At 40.7% G+C, this 12720-nt stretch overlaps 1 protein-coding gene across 1 annotated transcript in view; it reads right to left on the bottom strand.

The window, feature by feature from the left end:
• Positions 1–12720, bottom strand: part of LOC137355732 (complement C3-like) — an 89073-nt gene that overhangs the window by 68223 nt on the left and 8130 nt on the right. The window contains exons 5-12 of the mRNA XM_068021203.1: positions 12087–12181; positions 9870–9952; positions 7397–7484; positions 7212–7314; positions 6588–6708; positions 5324–5439; positions 5065–5211; positions 1354–1566 (exon numbers count right to left, since the gene is read on the bottom strand). Of these exons, the coding sequence (XP_067877304.1) occupies positions 1354–1566; positions 5065–5211; positions 5324–5439; positions 6588–6708; positions 7212–7314; positions 7397–7484; positions 9870–9952; positions 12087–12181 (966 nt within the window). The remainder of the gene's footprint in view (positions 1–1353; positions 1567–5064; positions 5212–5323; positions 5440–6587; positions 6709–7211; positions 7315–7396; positions 7485–9869; positions 9953–12086; positions 12182–12720) is intronic.

Below are 12720 nucleotides of genomic sequence, written 5' to 3'. Positions count from 1 at the left end.
GGGGGCAGCGGCCGTCGTCTATATGTTAAGTGGCTGCCTGCTGCGTAATCGGGGCAGTGCGACTCCTGTGCAGTGCAGCCGCCATTTTGTGCACCCACTGCCACTCCTCGCAGTGGGACAACAAAATCCAGCCTAGAATATCAGAACTCCTGTTGCCCATGTCTGACGTCTCATTTTTCATTCGTTTTTATAGAGTCCCTCAAATTATGGGAACTTTGGCAAATGTAGAAGTACAAGCACAGACAATCACAAGCATGCTGTTGAACACCATGGTGTGAAACCAGGAAACACAATGGGGAAGACTTCACTGCGCCCCTTCCCACACCCGTTGCATTTTTTGGGTGGCTGGCTGAAATACTACACCAAAAATCCCACCTGATAATGCCGGTGTAAGGCCAGTCAGCTTTAAAGGGACAGTAGCCTGTGGGCATAAGAGCAGTGCTGCAATATCGGACAGTCCAACCCGCCTGAAGGATGTGAAAAAGTATCTTGCAGCATAGAGAGAAACATATTCTGCTGGTGGAGTAGTCTGTGATAAGGAGACATAAAGTCCGAGCTAGGCTATTCAGGAGAGAAGCTAGACAACTTCTTTGCACAAAGGGTGGTAGGCGAGTGGAGCTCTCCCCCATAAAAAGCAGCAGATGCTAAAGTTCAATTAATAATTTTAAATCTGAGATCTTTTGCAAGGCAGGGATATGAAGGGATTATAGAGCCAAGGTTGAGTAAATGAAGTTAGGATGTATATCAGCAATGATCTCATTGAATGGTGGAACAGACTCGAGGGGCTACTCCTGTTGCTAAGTTACGTTCCTATGCACAGCGCAAATGCTGTTCAGTTGAGTCCTAAATGGCAACTGGGGTCCTATACTTGCATAGGAAATGGGCCCACCACCTGACTCAGACAGGGGCTTCAGTCTCCCAGCCTAAGCCACTCGGAAGATGGCATCATTCAAACTGTCAATGGAATCAGAGTAAGTAATTCCTCACCATTTTCAGCAGTGCAACCGCCCCTTTTATATCTGAGGCATGGGCTCAAATGTTAGCCACATCACTGATCAGAGCTGGACTGTGTTAGAAAACCATACTGGTGCTTTGATTATGGGAGAAATTTCACAAGCTTTTACGTTTCAGGAAGGTTTTTAAAAATACATTTTTTTCAGCTTCCCTCAGGAAATTCAGCAAAGTTAGTAAAATCCACGGGTAAGAAGCATACATGATTTGATGGAACGAATGGCCTCAATAGCAGAATAATCTCATCTCACTGCACAATTGATGTTTTTACTGAGGATCCTTGAACTGCCTTTTTATAAATGTCAGAATAATAAGACATGACCGCCGTACAGAGAAACATACCATGTAGGTAAAGTAGTTTATCTGGTTCTGGATTTGTGCATTGTCATTTCGGAGACTGAGATGAACTACCAGATTATTTCCTGGACTTAGTACTGTCGGTTGAATACCAATGTGCAAGTAGTTTGTTGAACCATCTTGTGTCGTATATGGTTCAGCCACCATACTTGCAGAGGCTTGACGATCTTTGGGAATGTTGGGAACATCTGTTTCAACCTACAAGCAGAAAGATAAACAAACTTCAACTCAAGCCATTGAGTAAATGCCAACCTTACACAGCCTTTAATAAGCCACACTGCTTTCCAAGTCAATTAGTTGAATTGAACAATTGAACATTTATGAGAATGGGACTAATTTCTTATATCAGTTATGAAATCAGCAGGAGGTGGGTCTGTGCACCCTCTGAGATCTCTGCACTCCTCCAATTCTGACCTCTTGTTCATCCCTGATTTTCATTGTTCCACTATTACTGACCATGCCTTCAGCTGCCAAGGCCCTAAGCTGTAGAACTCCCTCCCTAAACCTCTCCACCACTTTCTCCTCCTTTAAGTCGCTCCTTAAAACCTACCTCTTTAACCAAGATTTTGGTCACCAATCCTAATATTTCTTTTTGTGCTAACACTCCTGTAAACTGCTTTGGGATGTTTTTGCTACATTAAGGTGCTATGTGAATACAAGTAGGTGTTGTTTTTGGTTGCCTGAATCAAAGAACGATAAAAGCTTGCATTTCTATAGCACCTTTCATGACCCCAGGGCATCCCAAAGTGCTTTACAGACAATGAAGTACTTTGTGACGTGTAGTCACTGCTGTGAATCCAACTGAGTTTGAGGTTCATTCCCATTTTCAGCTTGTAGCCAAGCTACATGCAGGAAGAGCACGCTGACAAAATCAGGTAATGCCATAGCTTAAAGGGGTAATGCGCTTTTGCGGCAAGTTTGAGCAACAAGGCTCCCAGGTAATCAAAGAAGTGGAAGGGAGCCATTGTTTATGGACAAGGTTGTTAATTGTATATCAATGGTTTGATTACATTAGAATTAGAACATTACAGCGCAGTACAGGCCCTTCGGCCCTCAAGGTTGCGCCGACCTGTGAAACCATCTGACCTACACTATTCCATTTTCATCCATATGTCTATCCAATGACCACTTAAATGCCCTTAAAGTTGGCGAGTCTACTACTGTTGCAGGCAGGGCGTTCCACGCCCCTACTACTCTCTGAGTAAAGAAACTACCTCTAACATCTGTCCTATATCTATCACCCCTCAACTTAAAGCTATGTCCCCTCGTGTTTGCCATCACCATCCGAGGAAAAAGACTCTTACTATCCACCCTATCTAACCCTCTGATTATCTTATATGTCTCTATTAAGTCACCTCTCCTCCTCCTTCTCTCCAACGAAAACAACCTCAAGTCCCTCAGCCTTTCCTCGTAAGACCTTCCCTCCATACCAGGCAACATCCTAGTAAATCTCCTCTGCACCCTTTCCAAAGCTTCCACATCCTTCCTATAATGCGGTGACCAGAACTGCACGCAATACTCCAGGTGCGGTCTCACCAGAGTTTTGTACAGCTGCAGCATGACCTCGTGGCTCCGAAACTCGATCCCCCTACTAATAAAAGCTAACACACCATATGCCTTCTTAACAGCCCTATTAACCTGGGTAGCAACCTTCAGGGATTTATGTACCTGGACACCAAGATCTCTCTGTTCATCTACACTACCAAGAATCTTCCCATTAGCCCAGCACGCTGCATTCCTGTTACTCCTTCCAAAGTGAATCACCTCACACTTTTCCACATTAAACTCCATTTGCCATCTCTCAGCCCAGCTCTGCAGCCTATCTATGTCCCTCTGTACCCTACAACATCCTTCGGCACTATCCACAACTCCACCGACCTTAGTGTCATCCGCAAATTTACTAACCCACCCTTCTACACCCTCTTCCAGGTCATTTATAAAAATGACAAACAGCAGTGGCCCCAAAACAGATCCTTGCGGTACACCACTAGTAACTAAACTCCAGGATGAACATTTGCCATCAACCACCACCCTCTGTCTTCTTTCAGCTAGCCAATTTCTGATCCAAAGCTCTAAATCACCTTCAACCCCATACTTCCGTATTTTCTGCAATAGCCTACCGTGGGGAACCTTATCAAACGCCTTACTGAAATCCATATACACCACATCCACTGCTTTACCCTCATCCACCTGTTTGGTCACCTTCTCGAAAAACTCAGTAAGGTTTGTGAGGCACGACCTACCCTTCACAAAACCGTGCTGACTATTGCTAATGAACTTATTCTTTTCTAGATGATTATAAATCCTGTCTCTTATAACCTTTTCCAACATTTTACCCACAACCGAAGTAAGGCTCACAGGTCTATAATTACCAGGGCTGTCTCTGCTCCCCTTCTTGAACAAGGAGACAACATGCAGGTGAAGGGTATTAATTGGGGTCTTAGTTGAGCACTTATAAGCAGAGACTGGTGGAGGGTTTTGAGTGAGGAGCGACATGTTGGTAATCCTTTTATTCTGCACAATAAATGTGAAACTGAGTAATTATAGGCTCCAGCATTATCCTTCCATAACCAGCTTTCTGAAATTTAACAAAAGTAACAGAATGTCTTGGTAAGGCAAGTAAGGAAAAAAATGAAACATGCTCTTCCCCCCTCAGATAGGCAGTGTATCTCACAGATGATTAGAGAATACGTTTTGTAGGATGATACCAACATATCACAACCAGCAGCAGAACCACCATGTGAACTGGCCCTTTTCACCACCAAGCACGTCATACAATTAGAATATTAAAAAAACTCTTCATGGTTGCTCGATATGAAGGAAAAAATAGGGAGTTGGGTGCATGTCTCTCGATGAGGATGTGTTTGACAAATTTTCAGCTCTGGGTTGGTGGCTTCCAGGAAAAAGAAATGATCAATTTGATCTCTGACTCAAACTGCCTTTGCTTTGATAGTGTATTAGTCAATTGGTAATTTAACAGATTAACTTTACTTTCATTCAATCAATCACCAAAGTATGACACTTTCAAATGTGACGCCATTGAAAGGAATATCACAATGGACGTGTGCTAGACCCAAGTCTTTTAATTCTACATAAATTAGTATAGATTAGAAGACTAAATGGAACAAAATATGTTCCATGCATAGGAAGTGAATCAGGAGCCCAAGTGTATTTGCGATACATTATTTTTCTAACAGCAATATGATACAGTGTCATTCTGAAGTCTTCAAAGTAAATCCATATAGCAGTAGTTTGTTAAATCATTCACCGTGCAAAAGGTCATAAAGCTTTGAACATTCTCCTTCGAGCAGAGAAGGTTAAGGGGAGATTTAATAGGCATGTTCAAAATTATGGAAGGTTTTGATAAAGTAATAAGGAACTGTTTCTATTGGTAACCAAAGGACACAGATTCAAGGCAATTGGCAGAGGTACCAGAGGCAAGATGGGGAGCACCTTGTTTTATAACATGGTTTTTATGATGTGGAATGCACTCCCTGAAAGGCTGGTGGAAGCAGATTCAATAGTAACATTCAAAAGGGACATCAGATATATACGTGAAGGGAAATAATTTGCAGGGCAAGGGGAAACAAGTTGAACAAATTGGATGGCTGTTTGAAAGAACTGACACAGCCATAATGGGCCAAATGTCCTCCTCTGAGCTGAATCATTCCATGACTCTATATTAAATGTGCTCACCTTTACTGGTAGATTTTGTGGCTGTCCAACTGTATTTATTGTCAGCCTGGCCCTACCATCAACTTGGGTTCTCGAACGACTCTGTCTATTGTTGACTATCACAGGGACTCCATTGGCTGGTGAACCATCAGGGTTTGTTACATAGACCTCAGATGCGAAAGAAGAGAAAAAGAATAATTATCCCATTCCTCACACAGCAAAGATACGTAGTAAAGGAAAAGAAAGAAAGGAAAGCCAAAGTAAATGGAGATATTCATACCATTAGATCAAATGGCATTCCAGGCTTATAATACTTGGATGTTTTTGTGAATAATATGGAATATGGAGAGGTGACTATTTTTATCCCTGATTTTTCTGCTTCTACGATGTCACTACCTATATAATGAATCAAAAAATAGAAATAAGCAAAAGGCATTTTACAAAATTGCAGGAGTGAAATATGTTTGCTCTGTGCTCACTAAAAATGTAACATGAGCGTAGCCACTGATTCACTGTTTTCACAGAAAAATAAACAGAGAGTACAATTCACAACTTGATTTAAAAATCACTGAACTGACTTAAAGAACCAATACTGAACTATTTAGAAGTTTCATTGGTGTGCACGAATTGCCTTCTTAGTAAATTCAATTTTTTTTAATAAAAGTGCCCAAGGAAATGAGCGCAATTTGAAGAGCCTTCCCGAAACGATGCAAAAGGTGGAATCTCGCAATTTTACCTGAGGACACGGTCAGTTTTGCGGGCAGGGCCTGATTCAAGTGAATTGAAGCCTCAACGAGTGTAAAAGATGTTGGAAAACATGACTGTAGGTGGCAGTTGGGCATAACTCACAAGTTTAAATTTCCCCAATCTTTTGCTCTGGTTTGGCCGATTACAATCAGATTGTGCTGACATTACTGACATAAACGAGTGGAAACGCTACCCAATACAAAAGGGGATTGTTCTATGAGGAGAAATTGAACAGAATAGGCCTATATTCCCTTTAGTTTAGAAAAGGGAGAGGTGATCTTTCATTGGAACATATAAAATTCTTTAGCGGTTCGGTAGGATATTTGGTGGGAGGGTGTTTTCCCCCGGTTGGGAATCTAGACACAGGATCACAGTCCCAGGATAAGGGGTTAGCCATTTAGGATTGAGATGAGCAGAAATTTCTTCACTCAAAGGGTTGTGGTCATTGGAACTCTCCACCCAGGAGAGCTGTGGATTCTCAGTCGTTGAGTATATTCAAGAAACAGATCGATAGATTTTTGGATACTAATGTAAAGGGATGGGGCAAGGTGGAGTTGCAGTGGAACAGCAGCCATGATCATATTGAATGGTGGAACTGACTCCAAGGGCCAAATGGCCTACCAACTGCTCCCATTTCTTACGTTCTTATAAAACAAAACCATTGTGCCAGATATAGATGGATTAATTATATATAAACAGAAATACTAAAGGAAGAAGTCAAGATTTCTTGCATCAATTCGCGCACAGCACTGGATTTTTTTTTTTAAACTGCAATGTGATACACAGTACTTACACACCTGTATGCGTTATAACACTGACAGTAACATAGATTGAACATCCCACAAGTTCGTGAATGTTTGGAAAGGTTTCTTTCAAAGCTTCACTTGTCAGGAAAGCAGCTCCTTGCCCATCTTTAATCTGAAATTAAACAGTTTAGGAGCAGGATAAAGTCTTCCAATAAACGCAGAACCCTAATTTGAATAAATTATTCAGTGTTTTCCAATGTTCTGCTGCGCTTCCCGAATGCCCATGGAGAAGTCCAGTCCAAAATGGCAGACAGTGAACACCAGCTCCGAGTGAGAGTTCTCTTCCTGGCTGCCACGTTGGTGCCCATTCAGCAGCTGAAAAATCAGGGCAGCGTGACAGACTTTCTAGACCCCAACTCCAAATTCAATAGTAGTTCAAAAGATTAAATACCTCTGTCACACAAAACAAACAGCTATTCACAAACCAAAATAGGTATTCTTCACCGTTGAAATGTTTCCTCATGCAGAAAGCAATCACTCTCTCACTTGGTTAATTCTACAATACTATAAATATTTTCCACTTGTCAATGTGGATGTCAATCCATATGAACATGCCAATATTTGGGCATATCCCAAATTTCTAATATTTCAGGAATCTTTATGCTTTTTACTTACAGCTACTGATTTAAGTGATGATGAGATGCCGATCTTTGCACCATCCTTCATTATGCCAAACAGAACAAACGCACGACCCTCAACAGGTTTTCCATAAGTGAATCTATGATCAAAAAACAAAGTTAAAAATGTCATTGAAACAAACTCTCTAGAAAGTCTGTTCTCCGCTAGAAGAATACACCAACCTCGCAGTGATCGAAACATCCAATCTTTGATCGTTAACGTAGAAAAAATGTTTGTCTGACTCCAGGATAACTTCAAAGCTTGGTAACACTAACAAAAACAAACCAAGTTAAAACAGTTAAAACATTATAATTACTGCAACAGTCAAATACAGACTGATTTACAGGACTTTAAAAAAACATGCATGAATATGGCACCTTATCACATCCTCAGGATTTCCCAAAGTTTTACAACCAATGGGTTGCTTATTTGCACAGAATGAAGACAAAGCAGATCTCTTATTGTGATTCTCAGAGGTGGTGGGGGCCATCACTTGGGTTGCGGTGAAAGAGCTGTAGCTTCTTGATTTGAGAGGGGAAGTCAGTCAAACATCACAACCACCCTGTTGACCTGACACTACCTGTGAGCATCATCATGGGGAGGGAGCCATTGGTACTTTAAGAATAGAATTAATACTTTCAACCAATATATTAATGTTAACGTCCAACCAAAAAATCAATACAAGTCAACTTAGAATAGCAGAAGCACCATACATTGAAATATTCTGCAGTTGGTTTTACAGAAATACAACTACGAGAACCAAAGTTGACGAACCAGATTTTCCACCTGTAACCTATCAGATTATTTAAAACAACGCAATCTGTGTGTGGAGCCAGAGGACATAGGTGAGCTTTTAAATGATTACATTTCATCTGTATTCACTATAGAGAAGGACGATGTAGGTGTAGAGATCAGGGAGGAGGATTGTGATATACTTGAACAAATTAGCATTGAAAGGGATGAGGTATTAGCTGTTTTAGTGTTTTAGCGGGCTTAAAAGTGGATAAATCCCCAGGCCCAGATGAGATGTATCTCAAGCTGCTACGTGAGGCAAGGGAGGAGATTGCAGGGGCTCTGACACAAATTTTCAATCAGAGGAGAGGTGCCAGAGGACTGGAGGACGGCAAATGTGGTACTGTTGTTCAAGAAGGGTAGCAGGGATAAATTAGGTAACTACAGGCCAGTGAGTCTGACATCAGTGGTAGGGAAACTATTGGAAAAAATTCTAAGGGACAAGATTAATCTCCACTTGGAGAGGCAGGGATTAATCAAGGATAGTCAGCATGGCTTTGTCAGGGGGAGATCATAAACTTGATTGAATTTTTCGAGCAGGTGACTAGATGTATAGATGAGGGTAAAGCAGTTGATGCAGACTACATGGACTTCAGTAAGGCTTTTGATAAGGTCCCGGATGGGAGATTGGTTAAGAAGGTAAGAGCCCATGGGATCCAGGTCAATTTGGCAAATTGGATCCAAAATTGGCTTAGTGGCAGGAGGCAGAGGGTAATGGTCGAGGGTTGTTTTCGCGATTGGAAGCCTGTGATCAGTGGTGTACCGCAGGGATCAGTGTTGGGACCCTTGCTGTTTGTAGTGTACATTAATGATTTAGACGTGAATATAGGAGGTATGATTAGTAAGTTCCCAGATACCACGAAAATTGGTGGTGTCGTAAAGAGTGAGGAGGAAAGCCTTAGATTACAGGACGATATAGATGGACTGGTGAGATGGGCAGAGCAGTGGCAAATGGAATTTAATCCTGAGAAGTGTGAGGTGATGCATTTTGGGAGGACTAACAAGGCAAGGGAATATATAATGGATGTTAGGACCCTAGGAAGTACAGAGGGTCAGAGAGACCTTAGTGTACTTGTCCATCGATCATTGAAGGCAGCAGCACAGGTAGATAAGATGGTTAGGAAGGCATATGGGATACTTATATTCTATGCCTTGGCTAATAAATTCAAGAGCAGGGAGATTATGATGGAGCTGCATAAAACGCTAGTTAGGCCACAGCTAGACTACTGTGTACAGTTCTGGTCACCACACTATAGGAAGGATGTGATTGAACTGGAGAGGGTGCAGAGGAAATTCACCAGGATGTTGCCTGGGCTGGAGCATTTCAGCTATGAAGAGAGACTGGATAGGCTAGGGTTGTTTTCCTTAGAGCAGAGAAGGCTGAGGGGGGACCTGATTGAGGTATACAAAATTATGAGGGGCATAGATAGGGTAAATAGGAAGAGACTTTTTCCCTTAGCAGAAGGGTCAATAACCAGGGGGCATAGATTTATGGTAAGGGGCACGAGGATTAGAGGGGATTTGAGGAAAATGTTTTTCACCCAGAGGGTGGTTGGAATCTGGAACACAGTGCCTGAAGTAGTGGTAGAGGCAGGAACCTGCACAACATTTAAGAAATATTTAGATGAGCACTTGAAACGTCATAACATACAAGGCTAAGGGCCATGTGCTGGAAAATGGGATTAGAACAGATAGGTGCTTGATGGATGGCCGGCACGGATACGATGGGCCGAAGGGCCTGTTTCTCTGCTGTATAACTCTATGACCCGACGCCTAGAAATGCTTTGCTTTTAATTTCCATTTTAATGAAACCAGTTAGAAACAAAGAAATAATAGACTATTACGTTGACTATATTTCCTCACCATATTCCTTGACTTCAAATTCAGTGGTGAAATTTACATGACTGGCCTCCTTGTAACTTGCAGCAACCTTCCATACGCCAATACTGGAAAATATATCAGTTAAGTAATTTAATTTAAAACCCTTGCTTTATATATTATGTATCTGTCAGCTCTACCAATAATTGCTATTTTAAAATCTATGTTTAATCAAAACAAATTCCCTGTGAAGCCCCAGACAAAATGAATTGTCTTCAGGTTTTGTTTGAAGCTTCAGACAATACTGAACATAAAATCCCAAACCAACAATGTTCTTTAAATTATTAGAATAAAGCAGATAAATGCAATCAAGGAAACAACATAACAGACTGGACTAATTTCATTCCAGACTAAGCAAATGTCCAATTAAGGTTCAGCCAGTTAGATCCATTCATAAACTGTTTCTGAACTCATCTCCTGCGTGCATGATGACAGATAAATCCAATTTTAGATAATATTTCAAGATAGTTTGTGCAATAATGGACTGATTATTTCCAGTGCTCTGGTACCTGTTGTGCAATATTTTTCAAACTCACGTTACATCAAATCCAAAAATTAATCTGAAAGCACTTTAAGTTTCTCCCAGCCCATCACGTATTGAGTTATCATGCACATAATATGTAGCGCCACTCAGACATGGCTTTGCCTGGTTTGGAACAGTTACCTCATTCCAGGACAGTTCGTACTAGGGACGGAGTGACTCCAGCTATCTAACTCTGGGAAACACTGCACAATCTTGCAGTAAAGTATGCGTGTTGGTTTTGCCTCACATAATGCCCCAGTGCTGCACTGCACATGTGCTAATATCATCCATATGGATACAAAGAACTTCAAAGGATATCGTTATGCTTGATATTAATGCTTGATTGTAGGAATGCCGACTAAACTTACTGAACTACTTCCAAGAAAATGTAGTGAAGTTTTCCAAAGAGTTAATCAAATCATTTTGTACTGCAATGTCCATTGATCACATTGGTTTGTACTGCAATGTCCATTGATCACATTGGTTTGTACTGCAATGTCAATTGTACACATTGGTTTGTGCTGCAATGTCCATTGATCACATTGGTTTGTACTGCAATGTCCATTGATCACATTGGTTTGTGCTGCAATGTCCATTAATCACATTGGTTTGTACTGCAATGTCCATTGATCACATTGGTTTGTACTGCAATGTCCATTGATCACATTGGTTTGTACTGCAATGTCCATTGATCACATTGGTTTGTACTGCAATGTCCATTGATCACATTGGTTTGTACTGCAATGTCCATTGATCACATTGGTTTGTACTGCAATGTCCATTGATCACATTGGTTTGTACTGCAATGTCCATTGATCACATTGGTTTGTACTGCAATGTCCATTGATCACATTGGTTTGTACTGCAATGTCCATTGATCACATTGGTTTGTACTGCAATGTCCATTGATCACATTGGTTTGTACTGCAATGTCCATTGATCACATTGGTTTGTACTGCAATGTCCATTGATCACATTGGTTTGTACTGCAATGTCCATTGATCACATTGGTTTGTACTGCAGTGTCAATTAATCACATTGGTTTGTACTGCAATGTCCATTGATCACATTGGTTTGTACTGCAATGTCCATTGATCACATTGGTTTGTACTGCAGTGTCAATTAATCACATTGGTTTGTACTGCAATGTCCATTGATCACATTGGTTTGTACTGCAATGTCAATTAATCACATTGGTTTGTACTGCAATGTCCATTGATCACATTGGTTTGTACTGCAATGTCCATTGATCACATTGGTTTGTACTGCAATGTCCATTGATCACATTGGTTTGTACTGCAATGTCCATTGCACACACAGTAAAGGCTACCACAAATTTCACTTTAAATACCAGAAGCACTTTGAGAAAAAAGAATCTATCATACCAATCTCCAGGAGAACTTAACCCAAGTGCCCAAGGTTAAAATACAATAACTGTAAAATTCCCACCAGTTTTAACTTTTGCAAGTAAGTAGGCATGAGTACATCATGATGAATTATTTACTCACACCTACAGTTTTATTAAAATTAGCTAAAACAAGAATTTAATTCCCAATATGACAACCCACTGTATTATTTAATGCCTTTTGTATGAGCCACTGTTTTGAAAAAGTTTTGAATGACGAACTGCCAATGAAAAGTTTCTCCACTATGCTTCGCACTATGCTGTTTGCACGTACTTCACAATCTCAGGTATTTTAAAGGTGCTTCCAGTCATGCCGGTAGCATCTTTGGCAAAGACTTCGTCCCTTTGCACAACAACATCTTGTGGATTCTGAAAGAAAGAATTGCTGTGAAAAAATATTCTGTTCTGAGTAAAATGAAATAATTGAAAACTATGGCAGCAGGCTGAGTTCCAAAATGTTTAGCACAATTGATTTAGCAAAACATAAGATTCAAAATCACCAACATATTAGTTTCTGTAAGGCACAGAATACAACAATTACTAAAATAGGCAGTGTCGTCAATTAAAAGTAATGTTCATGAGTATCAGATCATCATAATCTACGTTTTGGGTAGTTAAGAAACTTTGAGGGACGATTACTTCCATTCACTATTTTGTAGCAATTCATAAAGGCACTGTTTACAGATTCATTTATAATTTTGTCATAATAGTAAAGGAGATATTCCCTCACTCTTATTGTTCAACAAAACCAGATTTATGAACACCGCATTCTGTGTTCTCACCTTGAATTGATATTTACAATGAAGCAGTTCATCTGTGACCATGGGCTTGTACACCCCTGTACACTGTCCTGGCAGTTGCCATGAATCGTTTAGTTGACGCTACCATTATTTCAAACACCAGATAGC

Source organism: Heterodontus francisci, chromosome 43 (assembly GCF_036365525.1).
Source record: "Heterodontus francisci isolate sHetFra1 chromosome 43, sHetFra1.hap1, whole genome shotgun sequence".
NCBI lineage: Eukaryota > Metazoa > Chordata > Chondrichthyes > Heterodontiformes > Heterodontidae > Heterodontus > Heterodontus francisci.
This window is presented reverse-complemented; position numbering and strand designations above follow the sequence as displayed.